Here is an 18,562-nt window from a genome sequence, read left to right on the forward strand (position 1 = left end):
GAGAACCAAACTCTGCTTCCTGTCAATCTCTTTTGGTTTTTGTTTTTGGAAAAGAAAGCATTGCTTCCTTTTTGTACATTTCCGAGCTTTGACAGCACGGGCTGAATCCCCTGACTCAAAGAGAAATATCTATCTGACATAATCTATAGGTTGTTTCTATGTGAACAGCAACAAACAGCAACAAAATGCTTTGTAATGCGCCCTCCAGATGGGGGGAATACTTGCTATTGCCCGTGATCTATTGGGTTCTTACAAGTCAAGACTCAAATGCTGGCATTTTCAACAGTTATTCAGAAAGTGCACAAAGGATTTTCATTCTACATTGGCTAAAAGCACATTTACAACAGGCCTTTGACATCAGAGTTACACAAGGGTATCATACTGTACACCACAGTAGCTGCAACAGACCACTCAAAGGCAGGTTACACTAAAGTATCCTACTTGCTTGTTTCAACATTAGAGAGAACGGGCTCATAACGAGCAGGCCTTACCATTAATAATACAATAACTGCACAACATAGCCAAACACTATGTGCAGGACATTATTCAGAGGCATCAGCTTTTTTTTGCTTTTTTTTTTTTTACTATACATGAATTCACATGACACTTAGGAACAAAGAGCCAACCATCTAGTTCAAATTGACAGTCATTTCTCAGATTCAGTAGTACAACATACAGTAGATGTTTCTGACATTCTGGGGACAGACAAATAAAGGGTGGGGAGGGGGGGGTTGGAGACACATCCAAAGTATTGTACTGTATCATCAACAATGCCTGCTTGCCTTCAGCTTGACTGAATTGTATGTTTAAAGCCACAGTTGAACAGGTCTTAGTGATATTAAATAAGGTGTAACTGCCTCCTATTGATAATGCCCCTCACATCTCTTCTAGACAGCTAGTGATCCTTTGATAAGGTAATACAAGAGAAGAAGAGCAAGTCAACAATTACACTGGAAAAATATATGTATGTTTATATTCATATATATATCATCTTTAAAATCTATTTATACAGAATGTATATATAGTGTTCTTATGGCCATCTTGGCAGAGAAATAAAGGCATCTGAAACAATCACCACTCTCTTGATGCCATGGTCTTCCTGGGACCAGACATTGTTACATTGCAGAAATGCGAAGGATCAGGAAAGAAAGTGAGTTTTTTTGTTTTTATTTTCTTTTTTAGTGGCACTTTGTGCATCAAAAAATTAAAAACTAGAGTAAGGCTACAAGGGTGTGTATGTTTATCTGATAGAAGTTTGTCAAAGGAGGCCATCCTACAGTGTCTTCGAGGGTTGGATATGTCATTGTGTGTGTGTGTGTGTGTGTGTGTGTGTGTGTGTGTGTGTGTGTGTGTGTGTGTGTGTGTGTGTGTGTGTGTGTTTTAGAGTCATTCATCCAGCCTAAAAACACAGCTGGAATACAGCTCTATATATGTACCATTGTACAGATGAAAATAAAAAATAATCAAAAAGCATCACTTAAGCATCTATAGTACATTACAGAGGTTTTGGGTGAGCCAGTGTGGCCGCTACAAAGCGCTTAGAAGAGGTAACATTTTTGAACTGTATTTTTTTTTTTTTCAATTTCCTTGGTTTTCTTTCACCTGACAAAAGCAAACACAAGATGGCTCAAAAAACACAGACACCAGATACCAACAGAACAGTGATTGCTTTTGTTGGATTATTTTTATGTCTTTACAATCAGCTGCTGGTATGTCTAGGTATAAGCCTAAGTAATCAAACAGTTTTTGTATCGATTTTGTTTCTTTATTTAAATATCAGCAGTGGATCTTTAAGACTACTCAGACTCAACCGTCACATCACGCACATAAATAATAAAATAAATATACAGCCATGTCAATCAATTTCTTTCATATTAAATAAATAATAAATACATATTTCCTTTTTTTTCAGAAGTGGGTTTCTGAATGTACCAGTAACAGAAAGAACACAAACAATAGGGAGGAAAAACAAGAACAACCCCACAAAAATTACTTTTTTTGTAAAATTATCAAAAAATGCTTTTGTCAGTTATAAAACATCTGCACTGTTTTAAAAAGTACTCAAAACAAAATATGCCTTGTCAGTTATCTATAGAGATTCTTAAAATATTGACGTAAGACATCTGCAAATCGCTTCGACCATGATAATCAGTAAAGATGCATTCTTTTTGTGTTACAAAACAAAGTTAATAAATAGATTGATTCAAATAAATAAACCTCAATAACATAAATGGCAATAAGTTACAATTTAAAAGTTTGCTAATTTAAATAATTCATATATAATAATAATTACTGTACCACAAAACTATTCATTGAAATGAAGTGCAATTCCTATTTTGATAAATACTATAGATATGACTAACTGAATTTGAAATGTGTGCACACTATCACTATTATCATTTCAGTTTTTCAAATAAAAAAACAGAAAAAAAAAGGTTTTATATGCTGCTTTTCAAAACATAGTATCAGTTGTCCCATGAAAAATAAACAACCTACACTATTCCTGGATCGGTCTCACGACCTTGCTTGGAGAATTTCTTTTCTGCTAAACCGAGTCAACATTGCGTTGTTGACACCTCAGTAATACCACAAAGCAAACACACATTCAATTTAGTGCCTTGCCACATATTGCTGGGGTGTGCGTGTGTGGTCATTGATCAGAGAGCCTTTAGAGTTGACGAACATACACACACACACACACACACTCACACACTCACACACACACACACACACACACACACACTCGCCACACACTGTGAATGCTACAGGACAGCACTGAGATACTTTACGTTCAACTCGTCTTGTGTCCTCTTAGTGTCACCGTGCTCTCCTGTAAGTGATCCTCCATGTTTTAAGCTCAGAATCTGATCAGCCAGGGAACAGTGAAACCCTCTCCAAAGACAGTTCAGGACACAAAAGAGACAACAGGTAAACATACAGCATATTGAAACCCCCCAGATACAGTTTATAGTAACATTATTCTTCTTTTCCATCCATTCTGACTGACAGATTTGTTTCCTCCTCCTATTTCCGCTCCAATCCCAGCAGCAGCATGGTGTGGATTTTGGTCCGCGTCACTTTTTCTTCTAACAGTGTGCTCCCTGGGTTGATTTTCTTAAGTTGCCATTTATTAAAATAACCTGAATTCCCTTTTTGTTTTTGAATCATATTTCAATATATTGTAGAGTATTTCAACATCTCTCCTTCATTTCTCAGACTCTGTCACGCTCCTGCGCTTCAGGACAGCTTCACTCTTCCGTGTGCGTGTCAAGCCTCAGACTTTGATGCCCTTCACAGCTTTGTTGATGCTCTCAAGCAGAGCCTTGTTCTCAGGGCTCTGGAAGCAGTCCTTGTTGGTGTACATATCGGTCAGGGTGCTCACGTAGCTGTCAAAGTTCTGCTCTGTGATTGGCTCCTGCTGTGGTGCAAACAACAACCAATCTCAACTGAGAAGAGCAGGTAAATGAATAACTGCGCTTGTCAACACACCAGATTCACCTTGAAACAAATACAAAGTTTCTCTCACATGTTGAAGGCGTGTGAGTGGGTCCCTGTGTGTGTGTGTGTGTGTGTGTGTGTGTGTGTGTGTGTGTGTGTGTGTGTGTGTGTGGACAACAACTCACCATGTGTGGCAGTCGAATGTTAGCCAGGCTGCGGATCAGGGCGTGACTGAGACCGGACAGCTCCATGAACAGAGCCTCGTTCTGCTCCTCGATCATTTTGTTCTCATGCTCAATAGTCTTCAGGTTCTTCTCCATGGATGATATCTGCAACATAAACAGCAGCCAGAGTTAGCTCAACACCACCAGGACCAAAAGAACATGTGTTTGTTTATCTTTACTGCCCAAGTAATACAGTAGAAGTAGAAATACAGGGATATCACACAGTTCTACTGCAGAGCAGATACATTTCTACACTTAAGGTGTTAGGTTGAAGCATGTCTTTTATCTGCAACTGGAAATTGAAATATGAAGAGACTCATTTAAATGAGTCTGGTGATTTTCTATATTATTCTTCATGTCAACAAATCCCATAAAAAGACCAAACCAATGATGAACTGATCCTACTTAAAAGTAATGTGTGTATTGTGTTGATATATCTTATTCCTCGGTGCTGTAGAGCTCCACACATTAATGAGCCACACTGTTGCACTGGGTGACATGTTCTTTCATTACCATAACCACAGTCACTGTAGTTTATTTTAAATTAATCCCACACACACTACTCTGTGGAGAACCAAATCCTTGTCAGTCCATTGCTGAAAATAGTCCCCAACAAATGTTCTATTTCCACCTGTTTGAGTAATGTTTGCTAAAAACTACAATGACCAACTGTTTCAGGAAATTACTGGTCTTACTCGACTTGTTTCACTCAACTGTACAGATTTGTTATGGTAGTAAGTGCTAATGTAGCCCCCAGCAGGGATGAGGAGCGGGCTACAGAGGTCTGGTAACCTGACTTCTTTCTAACTCCACACCCACAGATTTTTTTCCTTTTCAAACTTGAAGTCTTCAGCCCCAACTGACACTGACTCAAGTGACATCAGTTGAGGCCTCATCTCACCTGGAAACACACTTAGATGAATAAATTCAGTGATACACATATCATCATTTCTGCCCTGTAAGAAGCCACCACACATTAATAAAACAAAAATAGAAACACACACCTGAGTCTGCAGGTTGACCATGTCAGCCTCCATTTCATTGTTGGATTCGTTGAGGTCATCAATCTCTTTGTTGAGCTGCTTGATGTCCTCGTCATTGTCCAGAACTAAAGGGGAAACCAGATACATTAGAAGAGAATAGCAGCTGTGTATGTGGTCGGCATTTGTGTTTAGTTCTTTCATATTTTGGTATTCACAGTATAGTGGTTTTGTTTAAATGATGTTGTTTTGAGTGAATCATTACACCTCCATTTACCTGGACTTATCCTGTATGTACTGGTGACATGTAAGTTCACAATGGTTCTATTTTTGACATCATCATTTTTGTTTGTTTGTTTCTGTTTAGATAAGTGCTCTATGAGCAAAAGGTATATCATGTACACACATAGGCCCACATACACATTTATTGATTGATTTTTTTCCCCCCAGGTCTTACCATCACTGGCTCTGAACTTGGTGCTCAAGTAGTCCTCCGTGGGGAACTTGGCCTTCTTCTTGGCATACAAGGCTCTGGGGCATCCTGAGAGACTGCACAAACAAGTGAAGCACATGGGAGGGGGGGACTATTCTGTCATACAGTGTTACACTGAAATATCAAATTTGACATTATGTAAACAAATATAGGACACTGTAACTTGCAGTGGACCAACTATTAATACAGCTAGCTGGTAATGTCACAGAGACATAAAACATGGAAAAATGACAGTACAACGTGGATTTTAACAACCCCATACCTGCTAACCCTTTCCTCATATAAAAAAAACTGTCAAAATGACACAAGTGACAACATGGTATGTTGAAAAGATTTTTTTCACCAGAAATATGTCAAATTTAGGAAAGTATCAATGTGAATGTTGTTTTCTTGTAACTTAAAGAAATAGTTTGGCATTTTTGGTAATATTTGCTTGCCAAGATTTAAATGAGAAAAGTTTCAATTTGAAAAGTTTCAGTGTCATAGTGTTCCTAAACACACTGGCACAGAGTGTTTCAAAACAGTCCCTGCTCATTACAGATTTAGTATGTGAAGACAATGTAGCATTGACAAAAATAAAAGTGCAAAGTATTTGCTGTGATGGACTAAGAAAGTGAATAAGCGTATACTTTCCGAAATGTTGAACTATTTCTTTAAATGAATATGTTTAATACAAAAAAAAACTTAATGCACAGGACTAAATTTGCATTAGGTTCTTTCCCAGCTAACTCACAATACTATCCTTCTCACTTTGTGACCCACAAACAGGCGAATAAGCAGTTCTTATAGTTTAGGACACTGGATAACACACCTAAGGATCGCATAACTGAACATAAATTGACTATCCCTTTAAAAAAAACCTACCTGCGGTGTGTGAGGAAGCTTCCATTGGCGTGTCCGGAGCCGTCACATCCTGGTGTGGGGCAGGTAGGCCCCTCTGTCTTGAAGGCTTTCCAGTTGAAGGGCGTGCCATTCAGGAGACCCTCCTTCTGTCTGCGGGCTGCCAGCGGACATCCGTAGGCGCTACGGTGCGTGGCGTACTTCCCACTGATGTGGCCCAGGCTGTCGCAGCCTGGCACCGGGCATCTACAGGGAGCAGAGGAAAGGAGGGAAACAAGAAAAAAAGAGAAGAGAGTTGTGCAGTAGGAGAGGGAGAAGAAGAAGAGTTGAAGCCAGGCAGAGGTGAAAAAAAATGAAGAGAAGAGAGTGAGAAGGCACAAAGGTTAGACATGGAGAATCCAAAAATATAAACTGTAGAGAAAGTTGAGAATAGTCTACTGAAGATTGAAGTTATACACTTTCTCTACTGGGCCAAATTCATTTTCTTAGGTCTGTAACTGACAGATTATTTATGCAATGAATAATATTACTGGATAGAAGAGCTATTAAGGTTTAGCACATGCTGTTATCAACATGCTGTTGAATTTACTGTTTTGTGTGCAAATGCAATATGAAGCCCATGTATTTCTTATGTATTGACAATCTACTCTACAATATTCTACCATGAACTACATTCAGAATCAGTATCTGCAGTCAAGCGTCTTTTCCCATGAATAAAGGCCTGATTGTTTGATTCCATTACGGGGGCAGGTCACTACCTCTGCATATGATTCACAGAGATTTTCTCTCTCTCTCCTTCTCTCTCTTTTTTTTTTTACCGTCAGTCTCGCTAAAAGCAGACATTATGGCTTTCTGAGCAGTACGAACTTTAAAAGCTCGGAGTCCTCCTGGTTGTCCTTGGTAGGAGTTTTAATTCCACTTTTCTTGGCACGCGGGCACCCAGAGAGACTGAAAACAGAAAGTATGGAATTGATAACATAGGGTTGAAAAAGGTCTGGTGAAGTGATTGCTTGATAAAGGGAAAACATTATAAGGAAGAATATTTTCACAGAGGTTGTTCAACCAAATTACAAACCAAATCATCTCAAACGCCTAACATGGCCGAAAACAGGATTATGGAAAGTTGTGAAAATGTGTGAGTATGTGGTCCCTGTCTAATTCTACCATGAACTGTCACTAGGCCTCTCTGACTGACTGTGTGTGTGAGTGTGTGTGTGTGTGTGTTCATGTCTGTGCATGTTTTTGTGTGTGCATTTGTGTTTTTACTTTATTACCTTCTGTGCGAGGCGTAGTTTCCTGTGATATGACCTGAGCCGTCACATCCTGGAGTGGGACATCTGGGAAAAGACACAGCAATGTTTAACATTTAATACAAGGTTAGCAGGAAAGATAGCACTGCAGATGTCTCACAGTGGAGTGTCTTAAAGAAAATGGCATCATGCAAATGAGAGAAATGGTCTGCTTATTAATTCTGCTCATCTCTGTGTTCACCCTTGAGTGTAATGTTTCTTTTAAATCTTTTTAAGGCTCATTGCCATTTCAACACTTCTTGTATCTGTCTATAGTGAGCCATGAAAATCTTATTTTCTAGAAAAGCACTTTATATACTACAGAACTACAGTTATAGTGCAAGTAAGTATAGCCCAAGTCAAATGCAGCAGATGCAGCAGCCAGCAACAAAAGATAAGTGAACATCAGCAGAATAAAGCATTGTGGCATTGGACAGTGTCAGTAGCAGTGCATCGAAGTGGCAGTGAAAAGACAGTGAAGGTGTAGAGCAGACATACTTGAGTTCAGGGGTGTGGGCCGCCATGAGGGACCGAAGGCTCTTATCAGCAAGAGGACACCCAGACAGACTGAAGGGTGAGGAGAAGACAATAAGAGAAAGGAGAGAGAGAGAGAGAGAGAGAGAGAGTGAAGGAGCGAAGGACAGGCAGAAGAAGAGAAAGATGAAAAAGAGGCGAGGAAGCGAGTTAAAGGAGAGGGGAGAAAGACATGAGTGAAGGGAAATCAAGAATGCGAGGTATACCAAGGTCATTTAGGAAGAAGAGGACAGACGGCAAGAAGTAAATTACTGATGCATATCAAAGTCAATGACCGTCTTTGCTTTCTGGGCTCACAGTACATTATTGCCTCTGGCATGTCAGGATCAAATACAATATTTGAATTAGTTGTGGTGCACCCACTTTGGACTCAGGTGCAGAGTGGGAAGCAGAAACTCTCAATAGAGTCAACATTTCACACAAGAGTTCATATAGAGCACCAGCATAGTGTATCATCCAAATAAGTCTGCAGTGGTGCGTACCTGCGATGGGATGCATAGTTTCCAGTGATGTGGCCACTGCCATCACAGCCAGGTGTAGGGCACCTGGAGAGGAAAAGGAAGAGAGGGGTACATAGAGGAGAAAAGACAGACAGAGATGCAGAGTTAATTACAGAGGGCCTAAACACCTCTGATTAAATATGAGAATTTTCCATCCCTGTTTATTAATTGATGTTATCAGCCATGCTAGCAGGGTATGGATGGTCTGTTTTTTCTGTCCAATACTTTGGTCCAGACTAAAATATCTCAACAACTATTGGATGGATTGCATTAAAATTTTGTACAGACATGAAGGAAGATAGAATGATTTGCATCAACTTTGGTGATCCTTAACTTTTCATGTACTGCCATCATCAGGTCAAGATATTAATTTTCAGAATACTTTGTTTTATGACCAAATACCTGCAAAACTAATGACATTCCCATGAGCCTCGGCTGGACTTTGTGTTTGGTGCTAGTTAACAAATGGTAGCATGCAACACATTAAAATAAGATGGTGTACATTGTAAACATTATATCTGCTAAACATCACCATGTTAGCATCATCCCTGTGAGCATGTTAGTGGTGATGTTAGCTTTTAGCTTGAAGCCTCACAGAGCCTCACAGAGCCTCACAGAGTGGCTAGCATGGCTGTAAACACTTAGGAGCAAATCCACAAAAGTACTGCACAGCCTTTGTGGCTGCTAAACCTGCGCAAATGAGACAAAAGTAAATTGTAATTCACAAAGCACCCGCAAAGGGTGGAATGCAAAACAGTGCTGCCAAGCAAATAGTGTCTTAGTGCTCATTTGCTATTTGTATGTATGTAAATTACATATTATGCATACTTTTGGTGCAAAATTGGCCGCTTTCTATGCAAATGAGCCTTATTGAGAAAACAGAACATTAATTAGCCTACCATCAAATCCTGACCAATCCTGTGTTAATGAAGTTACTGCTGCTATGCCGCATGCGTAAATGCACTGCGCCTCTTTCTCAGTTTGGAGATGTACTTATCTTTTCAGCTGCTGCATGATGCTGCAGCCAGCTGTGACACACAGCCAGCTGTGGGTAACAACAAAACATCAGTAATGATGTTGTTTCGAAATCCCTGATACATTGAGTGACACCTGAACAACGTTATTGTAAGATTCAGACATCAATCTAACATGTTTCAAACCTGAGTCACATTAACAGCTGTATTTTGACATTTGACATTTCAGTAGATTACATTATAGATGTGAAATACTAGAGAAGTAAAAGAAGCAAAATAAATGAAAGTTGTGTTCTGAAAGTATTGTGCTCTCTGTGGTTATCGACCAATCTGTGTGCTGAAATGTGGAGAAAAGCCTAAAACACTGGAAACTGCTTCACTCCCTCAATCAGACGCAAAACAGGGGCAAATTGCACTCAGCTGCGAAACTTTGTGCGTGTGTTTGCACCATCATATCATTAGCGCAAAAGTCTTTTATGAATCGGACCTTGAACAGGGCAGATAGCGGTTGCAAATGATGCGCAATCCATTCTTTGTGAATTCACCCCTTAGCCTTGCTACTTACGAGAGCAGCTCTTTTTTGCTGTCCTTGGGCTGGAACTTGACCTTGAAGCTTGGAGTCGTGACCTCTCCCGGGTACTTCCTGTCCTCAAGACAGTCCTCTGGGTCGGATGAGACAAATGACTGACCAGTGTGCTCCATCTGAAAAATGCAGAAGCCGAATTAAAATGAGAACAAATGTGTTCTGGGCATTAATGCACCAGTAACTCCCCTGTGATATTTTTGTTATTTGAATCACACTAATGTGCTGTTGTGTGAACTGTGTTGACTTTTTTAGACAGTTTTTAAAGGGATACCTCTCCCTCAATAGTTTGAATATTTGTACACAAGAAAAGACACTTTGCAAACCACTGTGCACACACTCTCATGAGCCATTTTTATTCTTCTGTAGACAAGTGATGTTTCCAAATGCAGAATGTGCTCATAAAAAATTAACACTCAAGACCCTTTATATTTCTTTTGAAAAAGTTCAAAGGAGTAAAATTTGCATATGCCAAAGACAGGATGGTGCAATGCACCTGACACACCACCTCTGTTACACAGTGCAATGTTTTAACGGTACAGTAACTCCCGCATTTCAGTGAAATAAATTAATAATAGAAAGAGGAAAAGGCGACAGGAAATAAGGCAAGGGCATTAGCGAAAGTGATGTAAACAATTATGAGTTTTTTGTTCAAAAAGCTTAGGGGGGATTTTGTCTGTTGTTATTTATGTTGCAATACTTCCTCTGTGACTAATATCACAGGAAATATTGTATTTTTATAACTTGTACTGTTGTTCAGTCTCATTGTACCGACCTCGTCCATTTCCTCCTCCCTTTGGCGGTTGGGTTTGGTGTAATCCAGAGGTCCCTCCCATTCCTCCTGCTTGTAGCTGTTCAGGTTTGGTGATGTCATTCCACTGCTTCCACCATGATGGAGTGAAGAAGAGGAAGAAGAAGAAGGGTCTGGGGACCGAACCCCAGGGCTGGTGCCAGACAGACTGCCCTCTCGTTTGATGGGCTTCTTCATACTCAGGTCCAGAGTGCCATTCTCATCCACCTCAATGTCCATTTCCTGGAGAAAACACATGAAATATTTAGAACTGCGGCTGCATCATCAGCTTTTCATACAACCAATAATCTTAACTTGTAAACGTTGTTTAATGTCTTCTACAACTTCACAAAAATCCTCATGAAGCCCCAAATATTAAATAAATAAAAAAAGACATTATGAAATAAATAATCATATCAATAAGTAATGTGAAATATGTAAATGAACCAATGCATAGCAAAATCATTTAATGAAAATATATTATTAATAAAACTCATTATGAAAATGTTCATAACAGGAGTTTGTTTTTTATTTCAAATAAAAGCAGAAGTATGTGCATTGTGTTTATTTATAGCAGCAGTTGGTTGGCTGGTTCGAATGATTTGAACATTTTTAAAAAGGTTTTTCATTTGTAGTATCAAAGGTAGCAACTCCACATTATGAAATTAAAATAAAAATTATAAAATAACATTTCATATTAATGAGCTGGGTTTTAATAATTTGTATTAATTTAGTATTAAAAAGTATTTAGTATAATTATTTAACAATTTATTGGTTCATTTATATATTTCACACACTTATTTTATACTATTAACTTATTTAACACTGAGCACTTTTGGGCTCAATACATAGTTGGCAACTGGGAAAAAATGAATACAGATACATAGTTAACTAATACATCTAATTAAGTATTCTCAAATATAAATTACTAATGCAGTCTCCCCTGGTGCACTTCAGTGTATATGAGAGGCAGTCCTGTAGGATGATGACTATGATTATTTTAATTACCCTCTTGAGCAGATTCAGTTGCAACACTACACATACATTAACATATCTACATTTTCCCGAATCATAACATCATATAACCCACAGTCATACTCAGGGAGATTCAGATTCAGATTCAGATTCAGATTCAGATTCAGATTAAACTAAACTTTCATGTGGTGAAACAATCCATTTCCTCCCAATTTCACCCATCCACCTTCACCTGCTTGTAGAATAGCACTCTAGCTCATACTGAACAAGCATTTACATGGGCCTAGCCATACAACAGTGTGATACACTTTACTACGTGTTTGAGTTCAGAACACCACCTTCATCGCTTAAGCATGTTAGTGATGATATCTAATGTACTGCAGTCACACCTTGTCAACAGCACCAACACTGCTGTTCATCTCTCCGTGCTCTGTTATAGTGCTGGCAGGTGAACAGAAACAGAGGGGTGAGATGAGCCATGTTTTCCAGCATTCATCTAAAATGGCGCTCATATGGGCTGGTCAAGGGCCAGAAAAATCAAAGGTTTAGGAGAAGAGGAGAGAAAACGGGAACAGTTCCCAGAAATGTTCATGGCTGATGAGCTCAGTGTTCCAATGTTTCAATATTGGATTTCAACTGGCTCCGATTCTGATTCCAGATCAGTCCCCAGTTGATGTGCGCCATAATATCATGCAGCTAAGTCCTGCTCTTGGATCAGTGCCTCGCTGAACTACACCTTGTGCTGCTGTGCTGCCGGAGACATTAATCTTTTATCTTCCTAAAACCATGTCAGGAAATCGAAAAATGATGAAGCAGTCACTTTCTCTCCTCTGTGAGGCAAAAAGGCTTTTAAGAATCACAATATGGGGGAAAGTGGTGTTCCAATTTCACCTCCTGTGCATAGGAAGGGAAAAGAGGGAGCGAGTGAGAGACAGTGAAGTATAGACTGAGGGGAGACAGAAACAGAGAGAGAAACGGTAAAACTTGCATGGGAGGAAGAGAGGACAATAAAAGAGAGGAAAAAGAGATATGAAAAGAAAATGAAAGAAAGAGTGGCAGGGGTGGAGAGAGAGAGTGGGAGATCCTCCCAGCAGATAATGAAAAAAGGCTACCTGGTGGAAAAGTAATCCAGGGAACTGGCAGTCAGCCAAATTCAATAACAACATGAAAAGTGTGTGGGATGGGGGGATGAAAGGATGAAAGAGGATGGGAGAGGTGATGCAACTGTGTCTCAACACCATCCTGTTGCTGTAAGCTAATACCTCCTGATGATATATTCAAGCAGAGTTGATGGAAAGGGGAAAAAATGAGCAACAGAGAGGAGAGGAGAGGAGAGGAGAGGCACACCCACTATCTCCTCTCATCTGACCAGCTGTGGTCTGCAGTGTTTCAATCTGCACTATAATGAGCTAATAATCTCTTTCTTTGAGTGCTGAGGAGAGAAGAACAGGGTAACACTTTACAATAATTATCATCACCCATAAATTATTAACCTGAGAAACTGTATATACGGATAACTGAGGTCTGTTTACCTTGTTTTGGGGTTTGGTGCTGAGGTTCTCAGGTTTCTCCCAGCAGCGTGTGGACAAGTTGAGGATGGCTGTGGCAGCCATGTGGGCGGCCTCGGCATCATGGGAATAGTCATAGGCCAAGGAGCTGCTCTTCCCATAACCGTGGAGACTCAGGCTAGGCGACAATGACTTGGGGAATGAGGGCTTAGCTGCAGGAGGAAAAAAAATTCAATTTTAGATCAGATGATAATACAAGTAGGATACAACAGTGTGGTAAAGTAATTAAAACTGATGAAAGAAAGAGACTAAAAAGCAAAAATAACAAAGGGAGGGCAGATAGCCTAGCTGAAGCTTACATCTGCTTAGCTTAGCTTAACATAACCTTCTCAGGCATATTTAGGCATATTCAAAGTATCAGACCATTCCTTTAACAAAATACCAACAGTAGAATATGTTGAGACAAAATGTAAAACATATGCAAAAATATGCATGATATGAAACTGAATGGCCAGCATTAACCTACACTTAACATCTCAACCAGGACCACTCAAAAGAAGAAAATGCATTCTCTCTCTTACTTTTGAAGGCTTTGGGTGAGGTTTCGCTGGTGGGCATCTTTGGAGCAAGCATGTGCTTCCCAAATACTTGAGCATCAAAGCTTGCATAATCAAATGACACCTTGGAGTACTTCTCCAGCTCCTTGGCCAGGTTGGCACGAGGCGTGGTGGGTGCCATGTTGGGCCTGTAGCTGCCATACTGGGGCACCTCCAGCTGCTTCACAAAGCACATGGGCCTGTAAGGAGGAGAGGGAGAGGGAGAAGACGTCAGGGTGGGGCTGCTGAAATTCAGGCAGGAGGGGGATTTAAGACGCAAAAAAAGCAAGTAAAGTACAATAAAATAGAATAAACCTAGAGAGATGGAAATAAAAAAAAGGATTGATGCAATAAAGAGTCACACAGTCATCACAAAAACAAAGAAGGGGAAAAAGAGTGAGAGAAAGAGAGGAAGGTAGAGTGACAGAGAGAGTAAAGATAGGGTGTATTTAGCAGGAGTGCAGCAGGATTAAAAGCTCTCTTATCAGCAGAGGGCACATTTGCATGTTGTACAGCATGGAATTTATGAGCTTTAAGCCCTCTCATTTTCCTGGAGAGCCTGGGCTTTTGTCAGACCTGTTGGCATAAATCCACTGATAGACCAGGGAGAGGCGGAAGGGTGAGGGAAGAGAGAAAGAGGAGGGGAGGAGAAAGAAGTGGAAAAGAAAGAAGAGGGAGTGGTGAAAGAGGGAGGGAGGTAGGGAGGGTAGGGGTGGGTCCTCATCTTTTTTTTTTTTTTTAAATCCAATCCGTTGGTCCAGACCTCTTTCTCCTCCTCTGCATCCCATATCACAATCTCTGGTCTCCAAGTATACACTCATTAATAAGCTACATGACCTGGCCTGTAGTCTCACTGCTGTCGGAATGGCACAATGATAAAAACAGAGGTCATCTAAAGGAGGGTTTTCATGACAGTAAAAACTTTCTACCATTTATCACAGGGTTTTTTTTCCTTTTTTATTCAGACAACATGGATTCCATTAGATGACATGGATTAAATGAGAAATTCACATAACTGACAACCAGGCTCATTTTAATAACAATCTGAGAAGCAAGGCAAGCCTTATTACGTTTAATCCTCAATGCTTTGTCCAACCACTGATGAGGTTTTCCTCAAGGAAAGCAATTATTTTTCCTATCCCCCTGCAATGCCCCTATAACTTGCATAATTAGCTTATTGGCTGCATTATTAATTAAAATACCAATGAGGATGAGCGTGAACTTAGCATAATACCAATGTCTGGTTCATGTTAATTATCATTCTTTTGGCCATGATCATGATGCCTGGCCAGTTGGGGATATGAATGGAGATAAAGAGATCTCAGTGTTTGAGGTGACAGTAATGATTAGACCGCCAGACTGGATGCTTCACTTTCTTGTTATATTCAGCCGTTCACAGGCCAGCTCCACCTATGGTGAGGGGCCCAGTAACCAAGGTCAGGACTGTCTCTGCGGTTTCCATGTGGCTCAGAGGTAAAGTAGCTAACCTTGAGAAGGACTCAACTGTGTGGGGTTTGGACTTTTTATGCAGTGAGGTTCACTATCAGCATGCTAGTTTGTTTTGAAAATGTATTGAAATAACAAAGGTGAGTTTCCTCTGTGAATCCACAGTCACGCATTCCATTTATTCCTCACATTGTGTCTTTTTGCATGTTATAACAGCTCATAGTCTAGTCTACCTTAGTTCTTCACTATCTTATGTATGGAGCCATCGGATGAGTCAACGATATAACTGAATGCATCAATTAATAATGTTATTAGTTGCATTATTAAAATGAGGCACAAAAGGTATTTTTTTGTTTTTTGGTATATGTAAGTATATGATTTTATAATTTTTTGGTCACCCACCTTAACACCCTGTCGTTGGAACTTCCTTTGAGGTGCTCGCTGCCTGGCTGAGAGAGATGCTGCTTATCGTGGGTCTTGGACAGCTTCTCTGCAGCAGCAATGGGGCATCCAGAGAGACTGAAAGGTTGGAGGAGGAGAAGAAAGATAAATATTCAAGGAGAGCGTGTTGCTGACCATGTAAATCTGCATCGCCCTGATGTGGACTGATACATTCATTGTACTGCATACATGAATATATGAGCTTGCAAAAACACAAAGGAAAACACGCCCTGTCTGCAGCAATCATAGACTGTAAAAAATATGGACGTAATGACTGTGACGTCTGCCATTGGTTTGCGAACTGCCGTTTTGAAGCCTCAAGTGTAGCGATTTGACAATCGCCATCTTGGATTTGGCCGTCACCATGTTTGATTTTTGGTGCCAGAAGTATCCATATTTGGATGAGAGAGTGTAGCTGATCATAGTGCTAGCTGCTAGCGTGGTTAGCACGGTGCATTTACAATCTATGGTTAACAGTGATAATACTAATGCTAAGGCTAATTTTCGCTAGCGAAAAACAGGCCTAAAACTATGGAAGCCCATTTCTGCCACTGTGATGAAAAAAAAAGATCCTGTAAGTCATTATAATGAGAAACTATCTCAAAATAATGACTTAGTATCTGAAAATAATGACTTAGTATCTCATAATAATGACTTAGTATCTCATGATAATGAGACATGAAAATCTTAAATGTATTTATTGTCTTGCATATCTTGTATCATGAGTCTCTGTATTGCATGTTTTAAGGATATCCTGGATGATGTTTTTATTAATATTAATATGTTCTTTTTTTCTTCATCTTATTATTTGTTCTGCATGCTTATAAATGATCTCAGTAACTTTGTAATTTCAATCTCATTTCCAAATTCTGTTTTTAGGGTGACTCTAACATCTGTCCAGGGACTGCAGATGAAAAATAGCCTCTTGGCTAACTCTGGCGCATTTACAGCAATGTTAGTATCTCAAAATAACGACTTAGTATCTCATAATAATGACTTGGTATCTCAAAATAATGACTTAGTGGCATAACACCTGTAGATGGCATTGTTCAGTCATTTTCAAGCTAATTCTTGAACTGAAAAATATAACAAATAGGGGGAAGATGAAATAAGAATGAATCATAGAATCATCATGAAATGGCCTTTAATTGATTTACAATCCTAAATTTTAATTATTTTAATCTAGATGTGAAAAAAGCAGTGCAATCTCCCTGTTTTGCATTTTCACAAATAAAATAAAGGTTTCAAGGTCAATAAGAAAAAAATACACCTGTAAAAATGAAATAACTCAGGATTATGATACCCTGTGATGTCCCCTGTCATATTAGAGCATTGGTTTCTTGAGACTTTTTAATACTGAGCAGGCAGCAAATAGGCAGGAATAGCAATAAGACTCAAAATCAGTTTAACATGACTAAAGGCAATGAGAAAAAAATGCTACAGTTAAAAAAATCACAGAGGCGGAAATGGGCTTCCATATAAAACCGTTAAAAGAAAATGTACTCACCGGAAAAACTGATCATCCGACTCATTGATGGGTCTTTTATTACAACCAAACCCTGAACAAGACTATTTTTAGGTGACCACAATGTTACAATTAACTTCAGTGAACTGAAAACAGACTGTGAAATAGCAGCAGCTATGTCTATATGCAATGGTTACGTTACGTAAGCGATGTTATCGCCGTGATGGCGACTTGTCAATCACAATGTAGCCACGCCCTAATTCATACCCTGCTTTATCATCAAATTTAAATTAAATGGGACCATAATTTACAAAATGAACATTATGCTGTATAGCAATTGAGACCATAAATTTATTAGGAAACAGTTTACTGAGGTAATAAATCAAGAGAGAAGTAGGGTCATTTTCTTATAGACTTCCATACACGGACTTCTTTTTGCAGCCAGTGGAGTCGCCCCCTGCTGGCCATTAGAGAGAATGCAGGTTTTTTAGCACTTCTGCATTGGCTTCATTTTCAGCCCCGGAGGTTGCCGCTTGGCAGGAATATACACTCAAACACAGATACTGTATAATCATGTATGTATACCTGCGGTGTGTGTTACGGTTGCTGTTAACATGGCCCTGTCCAGTGCAGCCAGGAGTGGGACACTTCAGCACATTCTCATGCATGGCCAGAACTGAGGAGAAATTAGGATACATACAAATACATATGCACAAACAATAACACATTCAGTCTCCAGTTTGAAGAAAAAATCCACAACATTCTTTTGATGTAAGGGACTGCATGAAAATTACTGGGGTTAGGAGGGGGTGCTGAATCTTATATTTCATTCTATTAAACAGCAAGACCCTCCCCAGCATTACAAATATTTTCTCTGGAACCTTCCCCTCCCCTAAATTATGGCAAACATGGTGAATATTCCAGCCACTATCTATTTTTGAATAAAGAGCTGCTATATAAACAGTAATTACTGCCACCAGATGGGTGAACCGGACACAGGCGACAGTTCTATGGCTACTGATGGAGTTGAGCACTGCAATATTTTTTTATATGTCTGACTTTTCATCAGAACTAAACCAACTGAAAGGCCCTGTTATTCGCTGTTGGCAAATAAGTTGGTGTAAGTCCACTGCTTGCCACACAGGGAGAGCAAGATAACTGAGTATGGTACACATTCCTATGTTTCTGGGGTTTTTTTCTTTTACAATAAATATTAGATAAAATATAAATGTGCCATGAGAAAAAAAGAAGATTATTTCATGCTCTCCCCAAAAGAAGTTGACTACCTTACCATCAGCAAAAAGGAAAAAATACAACCCCCCCCCTTGCCATTCCTAATTATTTTCATACAGTGTAAATACCAGCAGGATATGAAATGAACCTTAATCAGAGAATAGCAGGAAACTGGACTACATTTAATGGACCTGTAGTCATGACTACTGTAAGATGCCCTCTGATGTGTACGTAGGAAGCATCTTTACAATCA

The 18,562-nt window shown here is 39.5% G+C and overlaps 1 protein-coding gene across 3 annotated transcripts in view; it reads right to left on the reverse strand.

Moving 5' to 3' along the window:
* Positions 1–1,417: 1,417 nt before the first annotated feature.
* myt1b (myelin transcription factor 1b) overlaps positions 1,418–18,562 on the reverse strand; it is a 43,209-nt gene continuing 26,064 nt past the window's right edge. Inside the window, exons 9-23 of one of the 3 annotated variants that reach the window (XM_042410386.1) lie at positions 17,662–17,752; positions 15,573–15,689; positions 13,710–13,924; positions 13,153–13,340; positions 10,631–10,888; positions 9,838–9,974; positions 8,281–8,343; positions 7,763–7,831; positions 7,250–7,312; positions 6,843–6,923; positions 6,000–6,221; positions 5,100–5,191; positions 4,667–4,770; positions 3,624–3,767; positions 1,418–3,415 (exon numbers count right to left, since the gene is read on the reverse strand). In XM_042410386.1, coding sequence (XP_042266320.1) covers positions 3,275–3,415; positions 3,624–3,767; positions 4,667–4,770; positions 5,100–5,191; positions 6,000–6,221; positions 6,843–6,923; positions 7,250–7,312; positions 7,763–7,831; positions 8,281–8,343; positions 9,838–9,974; positions 10,631–10,888; positions 13,153–13,340; positions 13,710–13,924; positions 15,573–15,689; positions 17,662–17,752 — 1,985 coding nt within the window. In that variant the 3' untranslated portion in view covers positions 1,418–3,274. Of the gene's footprint in view, positions 3,419–3,623; positions 3,768–4,666; positions 4,771–5,099; positions 5,192–5,999; positions 6,222–6,842; positions 6,924–7,249; positions 7,313–7,762; positions 7,832–8,280; positions 8,344–9,837; positions 9,975–10,630; positions 10,889–13,152; positions 13,341–13,709; positions 13,925–15,572; positions 15,690–17,661; positions 17,753–18,562 lie in introns of all 3 variants that reach the window. The other 2 variants (XM_042410385.1, XM_042410387.1) reach the window with 2 other exon arrangements.

This window comes from Thunnus maccoyii, chromosome 4, assembly GCF_910596095.1.
Source record: "Thunnus maccoyii chromosome 4, fThuMac1.1, whole genome shotgun sequence".
NCBI lineage: Eukaryota > Metazoa > Chordata > Actinopteri > Scombriformes > Scombridae > Thunnus > Thunnus maccoyii.